The sequence below is a fragment of the Schistocerca nitens genome, chromosome 11, assembly GCF_023898315.1.
Source record: "Schistocerca nitens isolate TAMUIC-IGC-003100 chromosome 11, iqSchNite1.1, whole genome shotgun sequence".
Taxonomy (NCBI): Eukaryota; Metazoa; Arthropoda; class Insecta; order Orthoptera; family Acrididae; genus Schistocerca; species Schistocerca nitens.
Genome location: NC_064624.1, coordinates 137,491,797 through 137,510,603, shown reverse-complemented (window position 1 = coordinate 137,510,603; position 18,807 = coordinate 137,491,797). Strand labels below are relative to the sequence as shown.

At 42.8% G+C, this 18,807-nt stretch overlaps 1 protein-coding gene across 1 annotated transcript in view; it reads right to left on the bottom strand.

Moving 5' to 3' along the window:
* Window positions 1-18,807, bottom strand: part of LOC126212887 (D-3-phosphoglycerate dehydrogenase) — a 94,560-nt gene that overhangs the window by 16,299 nt on the left and 59,454 nt on the right. The window contains exons 3-5 of the mRNA XM_049940386.1: window positions 18,302-18,367; window positions 7,597-7,750; window positions 4,577-4,709 (exon numbers count right to left, since the gene is read on the bottom strand). Of these exons, the coding sequence (XP_049796343.1) occupies window positions 4,577-4,709; window positions 7,597-7,750; window positions 18,302-18,367 (353 nt within the window). The remainder of the gene's footprint in view (window positions 1-4,576; window positions 4,710-7,596; window positions 7,751-18,301; window positions 18,368-18,807) is intronic.

Below are 18,807 nucleotides of genomic sequence, written 5' to 3'. Positions count from 1 at the left end.
AAAAGTGGATTAGTTATGTCAGTGATGCCTTACACATATGTCTTGTAATAGGCCCAGCACTTCAAATGTATTGACTGACAAGAAAATGTTCCACACTATTTGTATCGAAAAGTAACTTTAAGCCTTGAAAGTATTATCTATCAAGATACTGCATGGAACAGTTGACTACAATAATTACAACATAACTATGTGTACTTTAACTTTATAACTTGTAGTTTACCATTGATGACAGTTGTTAACATTACCGCTGGATATATTTCGTAAACCACATCAAATACTGACGAATCGATTCCATAGACTAAACGTGAGGAGAGGGGCTAGTGTAATTGGTTACTACAAACCATAAAAAAATGCACGGAAGTATGTTTTTTAACACAAACCTACCTTTTTTTAAAATGGAACCCCGTTAGTTTTGTTAGCACATCTGAACATATAAACAAATACGTAATCAGTGCCGTTTGTTGCATTGTAAAATGTTAATTACATCCGGAGATATTGTAACCTAAAGTTTACGCTTCAGTACCACTCCTCCGCTGTTGATCGTGTGTATCGGAGAGCACCGAATTACGTAGGGATCCAAAGGGAACGGTGGTGGACCTTAGGTACAGAAGTGACTGGAACAGCACATTATGTCCACATGCTAACACCTTTTTATTGGTCTTTTTCACTGACGCACATGTACATTACCATGAGGGGTGAGGTAAGCGTATACACGTGGATTCCGTTTTCAATTACGAAGTGGAATAGAGTGTGTCCCACTGGAGACGCGTCGACGTATGTGGTGTCAGCATGATGGTGCACCTGCACATTCTGCAATTAACACTAGGCTGACCCTTGACAGGATGTTTGACGGGCGTTTCATAGGACGTGGAGGACGCATAAATTGGCCAGCCCGTTCTCCTGATCTTACACCTCTGGACTTCTTTCTGTGGGGTACGTTAAAGGAGAATGTGTACCGTGATGTGCCTACAACCCCAGAGGATATGAAACAACGTATTGTGGCAGCCTGCGGCGACATTACACCAGATGCACTGTGGCGTGTACGACATTCATTACGCCAGAGATTGCAATTGTGTGCAGCAAATGATGACCATCACATTGAACATCTATTGGCCTGACATGTTGGGACACACTCTATTCCACTTCGTAATTGAAAAGGGAAACCACATGTGTACGTTTACCTCACCCCTCATGGTAATGTACATGTGCGTCAGTGAAAATGACCAATAAAAAGGTGTTAGCATGTGGACGTAATGTGCTGTTCCAGTCTCTTCTGTACCTAAGGTCCATCACCGTTCCCTTTGGATCCCTACATAATTCGGTGCCCTCCAATACACACGATCGAACAGCGGAGGAGTGGTACTCAAGCGTCAACTGTAGGTTACAATATCTCCGGATGTAATTAACATTTTACAATGCAACAAACGGCACTGATTACGTATTTGTTTATATGTTCAGATGTGCTAACAAAACTAACGGGGTTCCATTTTAAAAAACGTAGGTTTGTGTTGAAAAACATACTTCCGTGCATTTTTTTATGGTTTGTATTAACCAATTACACTAGCCCCTCTCCTCACGTTCGGTCTGTGGAATGAATTCGTCAGTATTTGATGTGGTTTACGAAATATATCCAGCGGTAATGTTAGGTGACTCACCCTGTATAATAAATTTAGCATTTCAAATTAACTCTACTGCGCAGGTTATATTCACATTTCAGTGTTTCTTAGTGGTAGTTCATACTGAGTTTAAACTTTTTGAAAGACATCATTGTCACATTTAGCTGCTAAAATTGTTTAGATTTCAAAATTCACGTTTTTGGCCTTTCAGCCACTTTTCTAGGGAGGTGCAGGGAAAATCCTGTGCTCCAGCACATGTCAAATTTTCGAAAGTGCTACAAATGTATATCTTTTTATTTCATGTATAGGCACAGTGTTTTACATTTTTTGCATCTTTTGCATAAATGACATCAAAGAACTTCATATGTTCACACAGTGTGATGATGACACATCACTGATGTGTTTAAAATTGTGACATGTGATGAAACACTAAATTTTCTCTGTGTTCTACTTTAAAATAGCTAAATGGAGAAAATTTCAGTGTGTTTTATAAAGAAATTGTTCAAACAGTCACAGCTGACAGTGATGTCTTTCAAAAGGTTGACATTTTTGTCACCATGAAGATCTATACCTCACAATCACAATTAATTTTTGATAATTATGAAACCTGAAGAAATGAATTAAAATTCAAACCCCACTTGGGACTTGAACCCAGGTCTGCTGCATACTAGGCTGAAGTGCTGGCTATAACATCACCGTAACAGTGTAGCTGACAAAGCCACATGGACTACCCTATTCCAATGCCCTCCCTAGCACTTCAGTCATGCCTTCAGTTTATTTTCCCCTTCCTAAATCGTCAGTATTGCTGAGGCTCTCAGGTATTGGAATGGCATTCCAGCCTTGTATGTAATGGGAAAATCCTGCCTGTAGCTCAAATGTAAGTGACCTATCTATGATTGATAAGCTACACTGCTGCAAGAGTGTAGCGGCTAGCACATCTGCCTTGTAGGTAGGAGACTTCGGTTCAAGTTGCAGTTGTGTCACAAATTTTAATTCATTTCTTCAGCTCCTATCTTTATTGAAGCTAAAGCTGAGACTCATATCTGTCAAGGACAATGTAATTCTACATATCAATAGATCACCTACATTTGAGATACAGGCAGGATTTCTCCATTATGTACAAAGCGGGGTTGCTATTCCAATACCAGATAAGTTTGGCAATAAAGAGAATTTAAGAAAGGGAAAATACACTGAAGGCATGACCTGAATGTTGTGTTAGAGAGGGCAGTGGACTAGGGTATTCCATGCAGGTATCTGAACTACACTGCTCCAGTGGGGTAATGGCTAGCAAATCTGCCTAGCAAGCAGGTGACCTGGGTTCAAATCCCAGCTGTGTCACAAATTTTAATTCATTTCTTCAGCTTCTATTGCTATCAAAGATAAAGCAACTCGGGGTAAACTGTTCATCCTGTACCAGCACCGTTATCTACTATAGAAGATGTAAGAAGAAGGGTTAATGAGGGTGGTAGTAATCAAAAACTTATATTATTTATTCATGGAAATGCTATATCTGGTGCACCAATTATTAATGGTACAAGTCAATTAACAAATCCACCAGTTATAATGGGCATTACTATGAAGAAAATTATTAAAAATGCATGGGCTGTAATAATAAGATTATAAATCTGGTCATCTCCAATTAGAGATCCTGGTTGACCTAGTTCAGCACGAATAAGTATTCTTATTGATGTTCCTACTATTCCTGCCCACGCTCCAAACAGAAAGTATAAAGTACCAATGTCCTTAAGGTTTGTTGAGAATAATCATTTTTGTGGTAAGATGGCTGAATTTTAGGCAGTAGACTGTAAATCTACTTATGAAATAATTTCTCTCTTACCATACTTTGGTCTTGTATTCAATTATGATTCTAGACTGCAATTCTAGAGGTGTAAAGTTTCACTAAGGCCTCAAAGATTATTCTTTTAATTATAACTTTGAAGATTATTAGTTTAATTAACTTAAGTCCTTAGTATAATGAGATTAAGGTTGATGTTGAAATCAATCCTATTGTTGAAATTATTATGGTTATAGGAAGAATAATTCTTGATTTTTGAGAATTTATCTTTATAGATCATGAATTTTTGGTATATGATATAATTAAGGCTGAGAATCTAATGTGTATGTAATAATAAAGTCTAATTGTAGTTAGTATGAGTATAATAGTTATAATGGTTGTTATGTTGTTTTTTATTAATGATTGTATTACAATTCATTTTGGTAGGAATCCAAGAAATGGTGGTAAACCACCTAGAGATAGTAGGGATAAAAATATTATGAATTTTAATCCAGTTCTTATGTTTCTAGCTGAATAAATCTGATTTATAAAGAATAAATTTATTTGCTTGAATAATAAGACTATGATTAGTCTTAGTAATGAATAAATAATAAAGTATAGTTCCCAGATGTTTTCTCTGACTGTTAAGGATCTGATTATTCACCCTAAATGTATAACTGAAGAGTATGATAGAAGTTGTCGTAAAGATGTTTGATTTAAACCTCCTATTGCCCCAATAATAATTCTTAAAATGATAATGGTTCAAATAAAGGATCTTAGTTGAATACAATATGATAGTACCATTATTCGGGCAATTTTTTGTCATGTTATTAATGTTAAACAGTTATTTCAGCTTGAAGCGCCTAAGACTTCTGGAAATCAGAAATGAAAGGGTACAGCTCCAATTTTTAATAATAATCTGCATCTGATTATTATTGAGGGGATAAATTCTGTTTCCCACCCCCGTCTCAAGGAAAATGTAATTCCCTCAGATCAACATTAATTTTGTTATGTGAAGTGTGACAGTAGAAGAAAAGTTGCACAAACGTCTATTCAGGAGACGAGTCATGTTTTTGTGATACAAATGACAGCTGTTTACATGTGACGTGTAGAGGTACATTTGAGAAGGCAGTGCTGTGTGCTGGAGATGGTATGATGAGTCGTGAGGCAGTGGTGACAAACTCACTTCTGGTCTGCGGGATGAGCGGTGTGTGCACGGTGATGTAGTCAGCGCGCGGCCAGATCTCTTCCAGCTCCAGCTTCTCCACGCCGAACTGCTGGGCCGCCTCAGCGCTCACCAGAGGGTCAAAGCCAATTGTCTGCAACACACAGACATGTGTCCTGTCAGTTTCACTCATCTGCTCACATACCATCTTCCCCAATTCATGATACACTGCCTCCAGTTTCATAGTGTGGCCAAATTGCTCGAGTGATGTTTTGCAACATTACCATACACGCATGAGCTCAGACTGAAAATGGAGTGGGGGAAGAAAGGATAAGCCCGATTAATTAACGTGTTGCTGCAACCAGTCCATTGCAATGTGATCGGACTTTCAATGTCGTGCTGTCCACAAGGTACGGGAGTCCATGCCGGTCGGCACTGACGAGGTTGAAATGGAATAAGAAATTCGCAAATCGCGTGTTGGATGATTCCAGTTCTGGTCACTGGAGGGACAGCACTGGGCAACGAATGAAGGGGTTTAGCAGGATCATATCAGAAGGTTGTAGCTGCAATGAAGTGAAAAATGGCTCTGAGCACTAAGGGACTTAACTTCTGAGGTCATCAGTCCCCTAGAGCTTAGAACCACTTAAACATAACTAACCTAAGGACATCACACACATCCATGCCCAAGGCAGGATTCGAACCTGCGACCGTAGCTGTCACGCGGTTCCAGACTGTAGTGCCTAGAACTGCTCGGCCACCCCAACCAGCTTGCACTGAACTGGCGAGAGAAAAAAAAAGTGGGAGATCTGTGTAGAGGCACGGTGAAGTATGATGATTTTGATTCGTTACAGCCTCGCGAGGTTAGCAGAGTGGTCGAGGCGCTGAGTCATGGACTGTGCGGCTGGTCCCAACGGAGGTTCAAGTCCTCCCTCGGGCATGGGTGTCTGTGTGTGTGTGTGTTTGTCCTTAGGATAATTTAGGTTAAGTAGTGTGTAAGCTTAGGGACTGATGACCATAAGATTTCACACACATTTGAACATTTGTTTAAGGTATGGTATTTTGTTTCTGTTTTTCAAAAAGTGTAGATATACCAATATATGGACAACAGCATAAGTTTTGGTGTTATTATTGTACAAGGCTTGAATATAGTGTGAGTCAACTAGTATTATAATTTTACAGATAATTATCTTAACGCTAGCAATACCAGTGATGGGTACTTTGTGCCCATCTTTCGTAAATATTGTAATCTAGCCATGTACTTCATATTTTAAAATTTTTAACAAGCATTTATCTGGATCACTATTGGGTGCCATCACCGCATACGCAAATCAGGGGCCCATTATTTACGCGAATTACGTGGCCTGTGCGTAGTCATCTATGGCCTCACACACTATGTGATCAAAAGTATCCGAACACCTGGCTGAAAATGACTTATGAGTTCGTAGTGCCCCCCATCGGTAATGCTAGAATTCAATACGGTGTTGGCCCACCCTTATCCTTGATGACAGCTTCCACTCTTGCAGGCATACGTTCAATCAGGTGCTGGAAGTTTTCTTGGGGAATGGCATCCCATTCTCCACGGAGCGCTGCACTGAGGGAAGCTATCGATGTCGGTCGGTGAGGCCTGGCATGAAGTCGGCGTTCCAAAACATCCCAAAGGTGTTCTATAGGATCCAGGTCAGGACCCTGTGCAGGCCAGTCCATTACGCGGATGTTATTGTCGTGCAACCACTCCGCCACAGACCGTGCTTTACGAACAGGTGCTCGATCACGCTGAAAGATGCAATCACCATCCCAGAATTGCCCTTCAACAGTGGGAAGCAAGAATGTGCTTAAAACACGAATGTAGGCCTCTGTTATGGTAATGCCACTAAAAACAACAAGGGGTGGAAGCCCCCTCCATGGAAAACAAGACCACACCATAACACCACCGCCTCCGAATTTTACTGTTGGCTCTACACACACTGGCAGATGACTTTTACGGGGCATTCGCCATACCCACACCCTACCAGCGGATCGCCACATTCTGTACCGTGATTCGTCGCTCCACACAACTTTTTCCACAGTTCAGTCGTCCAATGTTACACTTCTTACACAAAGCGAGGCTTCGTGTGGCATTTACAAGCGTGATGTGTGACTTATGAGCAGCCGTCATAGTACTTGAAGTGGATTGGGATGCAGTTTGGAGTTCCTGTGTAATGGTCTCGATAGATGTCTGCCTATTGCGCATTACGACCCTCTTCAACCGTCGGTGGTCTCTGTCAGTCAACAGACGAGGTCGGCCTGTACGCTTTTGTGCTGTACGAGTCCCTTCACGTTTCCACTTCACTATCACATCGGAAACAGTGGACCTAGGGGTGTTTAAGAGTGTGGAAATCTCACGTACAGCCGTATGAAACAAGTGACACCCAATCACCCGACCACATTCGAAGTCCGTGAGTTCCGTGGAGCGCCAGATTCTGCTCTCTGATGACGTCTAATGACTACTGAGGTCGCTGATATGGAGTACCTGGCAGTAGTGGCCTGATACGTAAATCGTATGTTTTTGGCGGGGGGGGGGGGGGGGGTGTCCGGATGCTTTTGTTCACATAGTGTATCTTCACTAACCTACCAAGAAACTATGGGATGAAATGACTCTGAGCACTATGGGACTTAACATCTATGGTCATCAGTCCCCTAGAACTTAGAACTACGTAAACCTAAGTAACCTAAGGACATCACACAATCCATGCCCAAGGCAGGATTCGAACCTGCGACCGTAGCAGCAGCGCGGTTCCAGACTGAAGCGCCTAGAACCGCTCGGCCACAATGGCCAGCAACTATTGGATCCCTTATAGGCAGAATGAGTGATGGTGTATTTCGTTCCGAAGACGGACAGACAAGCTATTAAGGAGGTGGTCATAACGTTTCGGCTCATCAGTGTAATTGACTCCACTGCTGGTGGCTGTATGGGAGTGTGCCTAAAGCCAATTAAAAGTAAAGAGGGGGGAGGGGTCGGGCCCGTGTGGTGGGGAGGCAGGTGGGGGTGGAGCCGCACTCACCGTCATGCCGAAGGCGCGCATGCGCGCCGCCACCTCCCTGCCGATGCGGCCCAGCCCCAGCACGGCGAGCGTCTTGCCGCTCAGCTCCGAGCCGGCCAGCTTGCTGCGCTCCCAGCGGCCCTCCTTCAGCGACTGGCACGCCGCCGGCACATTCCTGCAACAACACACCGCAGATCATGACGATGAAAATGTCTGGTCTGTGGGGCGCTCAACTGCGCGGTCGTAAGCGTCTATAGAAAGTCGCAATTTTTACAAAGTGCATTTTTCTACTCAGTCCAATCGAGCCACTGCCACGAATGATGATGATGATGAAATGATGAGGACAACACAAACACCCAGTCCCCAGGCAGAGAAAATCCCCAACCCGGCCGGGAGTCGAAACCGGGACCTCGTGATCCAGGGGCAGCAACGCAGGCCACTAGACCACGAGCTGCAGACAACACACCGGCGATAACGACGTTCACTTGTACGCTGCCTGCATGAGGTGACTGGTCCACTGCTTCTCGGTAGAATACTTTACACACCGTGAACGAACAAATGGAACACACTGGTGCACTATTCTACAATACACTGACGAGCCAAAACATTACGACCAACTGCTTAAAAGCGTGTTGGTCCACTTCTGGAACGCAATTCAGCATTTCCAGAGGCTTGTGGCACCAGGTCAATACGCACTGGTCACACACTTCCCGCAAATTACGAGAGGTCCGTTTGTGGGCGCGGTGATGGCATCTGATATCGTCCTAGTTGGGTTCCATCAGATTCATATAAGTCGAATATTATGGCCAAGACGTCAACGTGAGTTCACTAACATATCCTCAAACCAGTGCACCACGATTCTGGCCTCCTGGCGTGGGCAGTTAGCCTACATCTATGTCTACGTGATTACTCTGCTATTCACAATAAAGTGCCTGGCAGAGGGTTCAATGAACCACCTTCAAGCTGTCTCTCTACCGTTCCACTGTCGAACGTCACGCGGGAAAAACGAGCACTTACATTTTTCTGTGCGAGCCCTGATTTCTATTTTATCGTGATGATCATTTCTCCCCATGTGGGTGGGTGCCAGCAGAATGTTTTCGCAATCGCACGAGAAAACTGGTGATTGAAATTTCATGCGAAGATCCCGACGCAACGACAAACGCCTTTCTTTTAATGATTGCCACTCCAATTCACGTATCATCTCTGTGGCACTCTTTCCCCTATTTCATGATAATACAAAACTAGCTGCCCTTCTTTGTACTTTTTCGATGTCATCCGTCAGTCGCACCTGATGTGGATCCCACACCGCACAGCAATACTCCAGAATAGGGCGGACAAGCGTGGTGTAAGCAGTCTCTTTGGTAGACCTGCCAATGAATTGCAGTCTTTGGTTTGCTCTACCCATAATATTATCTATGTGATCGTTCCAATCTAGGTTATTTGTAATTGTAATCCCTAACTATTTACCTGAATTTACTGCCTTCAGTGTGCACAAGGGAGTCATCATCTTCAAACCTTGTTCCAGCAAGAGAGTCTTTCAGTTTCCCAAAGACATGATAGTCACATGGAGTCAGGTCAGGAGTGTAAGGCGGGTGTTTCAGTGTTGTCCATCGGAGTTTTGTGATCGCTCCCACGGTTTGTTGACTGACATGTGGTCGTGCATTGTCGTGCAACAGCAAAACATCCTGCTTTTGCCGATGTGGTCGAACACGACTCAGTCGAGCTCGAAGTTTCTTCAGTGTCGTCACATATGCATCAGAATTTATGGTGGTTGCACTTGGCACGATGTCCACAAGCAAGAGTCCTTCAGAATCGAAAAACACTATAGCCATAAGTTTTCCAGCAGAAGGTGTGGTTTTGAATTTTCTTTTTCTTGGGTGAATTTGCACGATGCCACCCCATTGATTGCCTCTTCGTCTCTGGTGAAAAATTATGGAGCCACGTTTCATCACCTGTCACAGTTCTTCCAAGTAATTCATCTCCACCATTCTCGTACTGTTCCAAAAGTTCGCTGCATACCGTTTTTCTTGTTTCTTTGTGAGCCACTGTCAACATCCTGGGAACCCATCTGGCACAAACCTTTTTTAACGGGAACACTCTCAGTATTCTGCAAACACTTCCTTCCCCTATCCCAACGTAGCATGACAATTCGTTCAGTGTGACGCGTCTGTCAGCAGTCACCAATTCGTTAACTCCCTGTACATTGTCTGGAGTGTGTGCAGCACGAGGCCTGCCGCTGCGAGGACAATCCTCAATATTGCCGTGCCCGCTTTCATCGCGTAACCTGCTCGCCCACCGACTGACTGTACTGAGATTGACAGCAGCATCTCCGTACATCTTTTTCAGCCTTTTGTGGATGTTTCCCACTGTCTCGTTTTCACAGCACAGGAATTCTATGACAGCACGTTGCTTCTGACGAACGTCAAGTGTAGCAGCCCTTCTTGAATACATGCTGTGACGGCGCCACTCACGGGAACAGGTTGAACTGAGTTTCCCAACTTTGGCTGTTTTCTACATCAAACCGACGTGATCTGTTGTGATGGCAGGTCCGTCTCGAACAGTTGCCTAGCTAACGAGCATGTGATATTTCAAGTCTACACAGGGACGTCGATCGGCGGCAAAGAGCACGCACAATTCCGAGCTGAGAATACGCATTCGATCCGTTCTGTGACATCGATGTATCGACGTATCATTATTGGCTACACCGTAGCGGCGTCTTTGTGAGTTTGTTAAAGATCGACGTCTTTGGCGCTGATGTACCTGTGCTCTAACACAACGTGACGGGTATCGGCGCTTCAGTCTGTCTGCTCATACATCTACAGCTGCATCAATACTCTGAAAGTCACCTAAAGGTGTGTGGCGGTGGGTACTTCTGACACCGCTAACTGATCCCACCTTCCCAGTTCCAGTAGCGAACCGCTCGTGGGGGGGAGTGATTGTCTGTAAGTCTCCATTTCCGAGGATGCCCGAAACGAATACGGCCGCAATATTACAAGCAAAAGAAACAGACATTACGCAGTTGCACTACCAAAAAGCTGATGAATCAATATTTCTGGATATTAGCAACATTTAGAAAGTTCCGCACTTGTGCATTAGATTTTAATTTCTTGTCAGTGCTGCCATTTTTAGCGAAAGATAAGATTTCAACGATTGTCGTTTACGATTTAAATGTGATAATAAACATAGAATTAAAATAAAAGTAAAGAAAAAGTTGCTTCTACTGAGAATTGAACCACCAACCTAGGGATCCCGAGACTAGAATGGTACCCACGCGATCACATTCCGTTCTATAAAGCAATTTCAAATTTTGTTCTGTAAGAGACGATCCTACAACTGATCTTAGAAAATAGATTAAGGAAAGGCAAACCTACGTTTCTAGCATTTGTAGACTTAGAGAAAGCTTTTGACAATATTGACTGGAATACTCTCTTTCAAATTCTAAAGGTGGCAGGGGTAAAATACAGGGAGCGTAGGGCTATTTACAATTTGTGCAGAAACCAGATGGCAGTTATAAGAGTCGAGGGATATGAAAGGGAAGCAGCGGTTGGGTAGGGAGTGAGACAGGGTTGCAGCCTATCCCCGATGTTACTGAATCTGTATATTGAGCAAGCAGTAAAGGAAACAAAAAGAAAAGTTCGGAGTAGGAATTAAAATCCATGGAGAAGAAATAAAAAGTTTGAGGTTCGCCGATGACATTGTAATTCTGTCAGAGACAGGAAAGGACCTGGAAGAGCAGTCGAACGGAATGGACAGTGTCTTGAAAGAAGGATATAAGATGAACAGCAACAAAAGCAAAACGAGGATAATTGAATGTAGTCGAATTAAGTCGGGTGATGCTGAGGGTATTAGTTTAGAAAATGAGGCGCTTAAAGTAGTAAATCAGTTTTGCTATTTGGGAAGCAAAATAACTGATGTTGGTCGAAGTAGAGAGGATACAAAATGTAGACCGGCAATGGCAAGGAAAGCGTTTCCGAAGAAGAGAAATTTGTTAACATCGAGTATAGATTTAAGTGTCAGGAAGTCGTTTCTGAAAGTATGGAGCGTTGCCATGTATGGAAGTGAAACGTGGACGATATATAGTTTAGATAAGAAGAGAATAGAAGCTTTCGAAATGTGGTGCTACAGAATAATGCTGAAGATTAGACGGGTAGATCACATAACTAATGATGAGGTATTGAATAGAATTGGGGTGGAGTTTGAAGCACAACTTGACTAGAAGAAGGGATCACGGGATCACCAATTTAGTATTGGAGGGTAGCGTGGAGGGTAAAAATCGTAGAGGGAGACCAAGAGATGAATACACTAAGCAGATTTTAGAAGGATGTAGGTTGCAGTAAGTACTGGGAGATGAAGAAGCTTGCACAGGATAGAGTAGCATGGAGAGCTGCATCAAACCAGTCTCAGGACTGAAGACCACAACAACAGAAGGTCCCTTTATATAGGCCTTGTACGGCCGAGGTTGTGCTTGCAGGCAGTTGCAGACTTCTTCACGACGCAGGCCACGGTGTTTTACCAAACGGGTATCTTCAACATAGTGCGTCGATGGTATTCTAGACTGTAGGACCTTGGAAGGGAAACTTTTTGATTACCGCTCATATCTACCACCGCTAGGATACACACACACTTCAAAGTTTTTTTCGAGTACTTATCAGAGCTGTATCGTACTGTCTTAAGGAAGTGATTCCTATAAGTAAGAATAAAATCGAAAAGAGCAGAGCAGTCTTTAACTTTTTCGTGCGTTTCCTGTGTAAAACTTGGTGACGATAGCGACTCCTAGTTTATTACACAGATACAACCTGTACAGTAGGTGTGTGCTGCAGGTTGCCTGCAGCGCAGGCGGTCTCCGCAGAGGCACATGAGGCTGCTTACGTATAAAGACAGGAGCTGCGACGCTACCATAACGGCGGAACCCGTCAACAGCTTTCCTATAGCAGTTTTTACATTTATTGGTCCACCGCTCTGACCCACGCTTAGTATGAAACTTCCTGGCAGATTAAAACTGTGTGCACCGACCGAGACTCGAACTCGGGACCTTTGCCTTTCGCGGGCAAGTGCTCTACCATCTGAGCAAAGGTTCCGAGTTCGAGTCTCGGTCCGGCACACAGTTTTAATCTACCAGGAAGTTTCATATCAGCGCACACTCCGCTGCAGAGTGAAAATCTCATTCTGGAAACATCTCCCAGGCTGTGGCTAAGCCATGTCTCCGCAGCATCCTTTCTTTCAGGAGTGCTAGTTCTGCAAGGCTCGCTGGAGAGCTGTAAAGTTTGGAAGGTAGGTGACGAGATACTGGCAGAAGTAAAGCTGAGACGACCGGGCGTGAGTCGTGCTCAGGTGGTAGAGCACTTGCCCGCGAAAGGCAAAGGTCCCGAGTTCGAGTCTCGGTCGGTGCACACAGTTTTAATCTGCCAGGAAGTTTCATATCAGCGCACACTCTGCTGCAGAGTGAAAATCTCATTCACGCTTAGTATATAGCTGAGCAGCGGCAGAAGGAGCATCCACAACCCGTGTTACACTTCTCTTTGGCAGTATCGAGCATGGGTACTGGAAGTGTAAATTGGTCAAATATTTCCAGGTTTGTTTTGTCTGATCGTAGAGACACAAGGCATCATAATACGGTTCCCTTTGGACAAATTTCGAATGAAGTGGAAGTTAAATCGTGGATAACATGTATATGAAAAAGTTTATTTTCACAGTAATACGTGGTTTGAGGCAAGTTTGTAAGAGATTGGGAATATTCGTGGCCCATTGGCTTGGACGTGCAGCGGGGGTCTGGATGTGTGACATCTGTTGAATTTAAACTGTAATGGTTTCTAACTACCTTAAGTGAAACAGGTCTGCTAAAGAGACTGCTTACACTACGCATGTCCGCCCTATTCTGGAGTATTGCTGTGCGATGAGGGACTGACGGATGACATCGAAGAAGTACAAAGAAGGGCAGCTCGTTTTGTATTATCGCGAAATAGGGGAGATAGTGTCACAGACATGATACGTGAATTGGAGTGGCAATGATTAAAACAAAGGCGTTTTTCGTTGCGACGGCATCTTCTCATTAAATTTCAATCACCAGTTTTCTCCACCGATTGCGAAAACATTCTTTTGGCACCCACCTACATAGGGAGAAATGATCATCACGATGAAATAAGAGAAACAGGGCTCGCACAGAAAAATTTAAATGCTCGTTTTTCCCACGTGCCGTTCGAGAGTGTAACGGTAGAGACACAGCTCGAAGGTTGTCCATTGAACCCTATGCCAGGCACTTTTTTGTGAATGGAAGAGTAATCACGTAGATGTAGATGTACCACTACCAATCACAAAATTTCTTAACTAATGTATCGTTCATTTACTGTGCAACTTGTTTCGAGGGTACATCCTACCATCAGGCTATGTGGCATTACAAAAACAATTTCACAATAGGATCATGCAGATCTTAAACCATCTTTTCATAAATGCTGTGGTTATCCTGTGGGAGAAGAAGAGAAGACCAAGTAAGAATCGATGTCACTTTGGAAGCAGGACTGATTTTTGCATGAAAAAGTTTTGTAACAGGCACTCACTTTGTTCTTATGGCGTGACAGTCTCTCTGCAATGAGCTGAGATGTTTCCTACCACGCCATAAGAACAAATTGAGTGGCATCGATTCTTACTTGGTCTTCTCTTCTTCTTCCCCAGGATAACCACAGCATTTATGAAAAGACTGTTTAAGATCTTCATGATCCTATTGTGAAATTGTTTTTTTAATGCCATATAGCCTGATGATGAGGTATACACTCGAAACACCTCGCACAATAAATGAATGATACACTAGTTAACAAATTTTGTGACTGATAACGGTAGTTAAACCTTTACATTCACGGTCGAAAAATAGTCAAATTTGAATTTCAACTTGTTTTCACTACAGGGTAATGTTCAGTACGTCCTCAGTCAGTGATATTATGAAGTAAGCAAACGTATTTGACAATATCGTCGGTCACATGTACAGAACTTCGTATTGAGTGTTGATAATTAAAGTGCACCTGTTCAAGGCGTTTAGTGTGGCTTGTAACTATCGCAAGACAGTGGAACTTGGTAGATGCTAATGCGTTAATGCGGGACCGATTTACTCGGGAAAACACATTAGTTATGATTGTGTCCACCAGGTGCTAATCTTGCGCTGTACGTTGTTTGTATGACGGTATGACATCCACGCTCTCATTTTACAAGCCATGGGGCGAGTGAACAATATAGAATTGATTTAATTAATGAAAAAATGAGTGAGCTGTTAAATTTTAAACTTCTTGTTTAGAAAAAACTCAAATTTCATACTTAATTATCTGAATTTTTACCACTGTTTTTATCAGATTTGGAAAATTCTAGAGTTTCATACATATGTAAATATAGTTTGTATGCTATGCAGAATTCATCGAAGAATCTCCCTTGCTTATGAAGAAAAGTGTACCTACAGTAACAAATGCAGTGAAAAACTTATGAAATTCCACACGTAAAAAAATTTTATTTTGTTATGTTTTTGAACTTACACTGCTATGAGTGTGTATCCTGAATACTTTCTGGTCATGCTGTCAAAGTTTTATGAATTTATTTGTAAAAGTATAGACAGTGCAAATTAAAATGTCCTGTGGTGCCTCTCCTGTTCCGAAAGTCAGACATTTCTGATTGCAGTAACACAGCTGTGTGAGATGTTCATCATTTAATACTCGCATGTCCCAGGTTCCAGCAACATAGCTAACAATTCCTAGCAGATCTTAAGAGGTCCAGAAAATCATTTCTACAAGCATTATTAGTCTCTTAGTACAGAACAGTAACTCATTTCTCAGATGACTGAGAAGCAATTGTAAAATATGACCAAGGACCTATAGAGAAGTCACGACTTTATTGATTAATTAACAAAGTTTTCTTGAATAATATCATTGTGAAACTAACATATCGGAAATTAACATAACTGTTTGTATGTCAAAGAGTTCTACTGTGCGGACCTGTTTGTAAACATTTTTCTTGAAGGAAAATTTAATTATTTTTGCTATATTCAGACTTTATGCAGCTGCCCTATTTTGCTAATAGTGAAAAAGTATTGTTCTTAATTAATTTGCACATTCATACCTTTCTAAAAAAAAGTCTGTTTGTTTTTGTAATTGTCGATTGTTGAATAGAGTTATTCAAAAAATGTTCAAATGTGAGTGAAATCTTATGGGACTTAACTGCTAAGGTCATCAGTCCCTAAGCTTACACGCTACTTAACCTAAATTATCCTAAGGACAAACACACACACCCATGCCCGAGGGAGGACTCGAAATTCCGCCGGGACCAGCCGCACTGTCCATGACTGCAGCGCCTTAGACCGCTCGACTAGTAATTGTCGAAGGCTAAAGAGTGTAGGTGTTAACGTCAGAATAGCAAAGAAATACATTAAACTCCAACCAGTCACTTTCTTGAATAGTAATTTTTTTTCATGAACCAGTTTCCGAATCTGGTACATTTTCAGATGGTTTTCAGGAAGCTACATTACTATTTCTAGCATGATGCTAGGTGCTTGCTGTCAAAAAGATGGAACATGCATTAATGTATCGCCATGCATATTGTTTATCTGTCGATAAGGATGCAAAATTTTTGGTTTTGTACTTACTGCGACAATATGGGCGGCTTTTTTTTTTTGTCAGTGTCCACCTGTCTGCCTCCATTTTGATGGCCAGTTGGTACATCAATTCACGCACTTTTACACAATTTGTTAACATTTACACTGTGATCGCGAAACTTTGCCAACATCCAGCATGTTCTATACAACTGTTGCTTGTTACAAAGATATTGACAAACGATATGACATAGGCCTACTTTGGTCAGAGATGCTATCTGTTTTTGTTTTCATGTATTAAAGTCGGTATATGGGCGAAAGAAAGTAGGCCAGTGTCATATCCTTTATCAAGATCTTTGTAACAAGCAACAGTCGTATAGCACATGTTGGATGCTGGCAAAGTTTCGCGATCACATTGTAAATGTTTACATATTGTGTAAAAGTGTGTGAAGTGATGTACCAACTGAACATCAATATGGAGGCAGAAGGGTGGAGACTAACAGAAAAAGGCGCCCATATTGTCGCAGTAAGTATAAAACTAAAAATTTTGCATCCATATCGACAGATAAATAATATTCATGGCGATACACTAAAGGGTGTTCCATTTTTGTCACAGAGCTAGTGCCCAGCATTATGCTAGAAACAGTGATGTAACTTGCAGAAAATCATCTGAAGATAAACCTGAAAAGGTTCGAAAACCGGTTAGTGGAATAATAAACAACTATTAAAAAAAAGTCAGTGGCTGCAGTTTTATGAGGGTCACTCCAAAAGAAATGCACACTATTTTTTTTAAATCCATCTTTTATTCTACATGTTTGAAAGTTTTACAGTGTGTAGATACATCCTTTAAGAACAATGTTTTCATTTCTCCACATAATTTCCATCCCTCTCAACTGCCTTACGCCATCGTGGAACCAGCGCCTGTATACCCGCACGGTAAAATTCTGGACGAACCAGTTGGAGCCCCTATTTGGCAGCGTTCACAAGGGAGTCATCATCTTCAAACCTTGTTCCCAAAGAGATGGTAGTCACATGGAGCCAGGTCAGGAGTGTAAGGCGGGTGTTTCAGTGTTGCCCATCCGAGTTTTGTGATCGCTTCCACGGTTTTTTGACTGGCATGTGGCCGTGCATTGTCGTGCAACAGCAAAACATCCTGATTTTGTCGATGTGGTCCAACACGACTCAGTCGAGCTCGACGTTTCTTCAGTGTCGTCACAAATGCATCAGAATTTATGGTGGTTCCACTTGGCACGATGTCCACAAGCAAGAGCCCTTCGGAATGGAAAAACGCCGTAGCTATAAATTTTCCAGCAGAAGGTGTGGTTTTGAATTTTTTTTCTTGGGTGAATTTGCACGATGCCACTCCATTGATTGCCTCTTCTTCTCTCGTGAAAAATGGTGGAGCCATGTTTCATCACCTGTCACAATTCGTCCAAGAAATTCATCTCCACCATTCTCGTACTATTCCAAAAGTTCGCTGTATACCGTTTTTCTTGTTTCTTTGTGAGTCACTGTCAACATCCTGGGAACCGACGTGGCACAAACCTGTTTTAACGCCAACACTTTCAGTATTCTGCAAACACTTCCGTCCCCTATCCCAACGTAGCGTGACAATTCGCTCACTGTGATGCGTCTGTCAGCAGTCACCAATTCGTTAACTCTCTGCACATTGTCTGGAGTGTGTGCAGTACGAGGCCTGCCGCTGCGAGGACAATCCTCAATATTGCCGTGCCCGCTTTCATCACGTAACCTGCTCGCTCACCGACTAACTGTACTGCGATCGACAGCAGCATCTCCGCACACATTTTTCAACCTCTTGTGGATGTTTCCCACTGTCTCGTTTTCACAGCACAGGAATTCTATGACAGCACGTTGCTTCTGACGAACGTCAAGTGTAGCAGCCATCTTGAAGACATGCTGTGACGGCGCCACTCACGGGAACAGGTCGAACTAAGTTTGAAAACAAATGGGGAGGATGTATCTACACACTGTAAAACTTTCACACATGCAGAATGAAAACTGCATTTTTTACAACAATAGTGTGCATTTCTTTTGGTGTGACCCTCGTATGTATTTACATTCTGAATAGTGTATCGGCGCTGCAGTCAAAACAAAAACACAAACGTGGTTTGAGACAGCGATGAGTCTTGCGGAGTTACTGACCTGGCGAGCACGGTGATCAGCGAGCAGGTGAGTTCGCAGGCGCTCACGGAGTTGCCGCCAGGAGTGCTGGAACAGGCGAAACACAGTGAAGGGTTAGTTAGACAACAGAGAGTAGACAATGACAAATTACCATCACTTAACGCTAAACAGCTGTCATCCTAGAGTAGGGCCGCCCAAACGCTGCACAGTGTGCAGACGTACGCAAGTGCTGCACATGTGCGCACGTGTGCGACAGCGAGCGACAGCGACATCTGTTATTAGACATGTGTCCTAAATGAACGGCAGCGGCTCCACTTCCATGTTTATGTGGTACAAGCAAGAGCGCAACATATCCAGTCTCGTTTACCCCTGGTGACCGTAACCTTAACAGAGAAGTACTGAGAAATGGCAAGTACTGTGAAAAAGCAAAGGACGGAGATCTACACTCCTGGAAATGGAAAAAAGAACACATTGACACCGGTGTGTCAGACCCACCATACTTGCTCCGGACACTGCGAGAGGGCTGT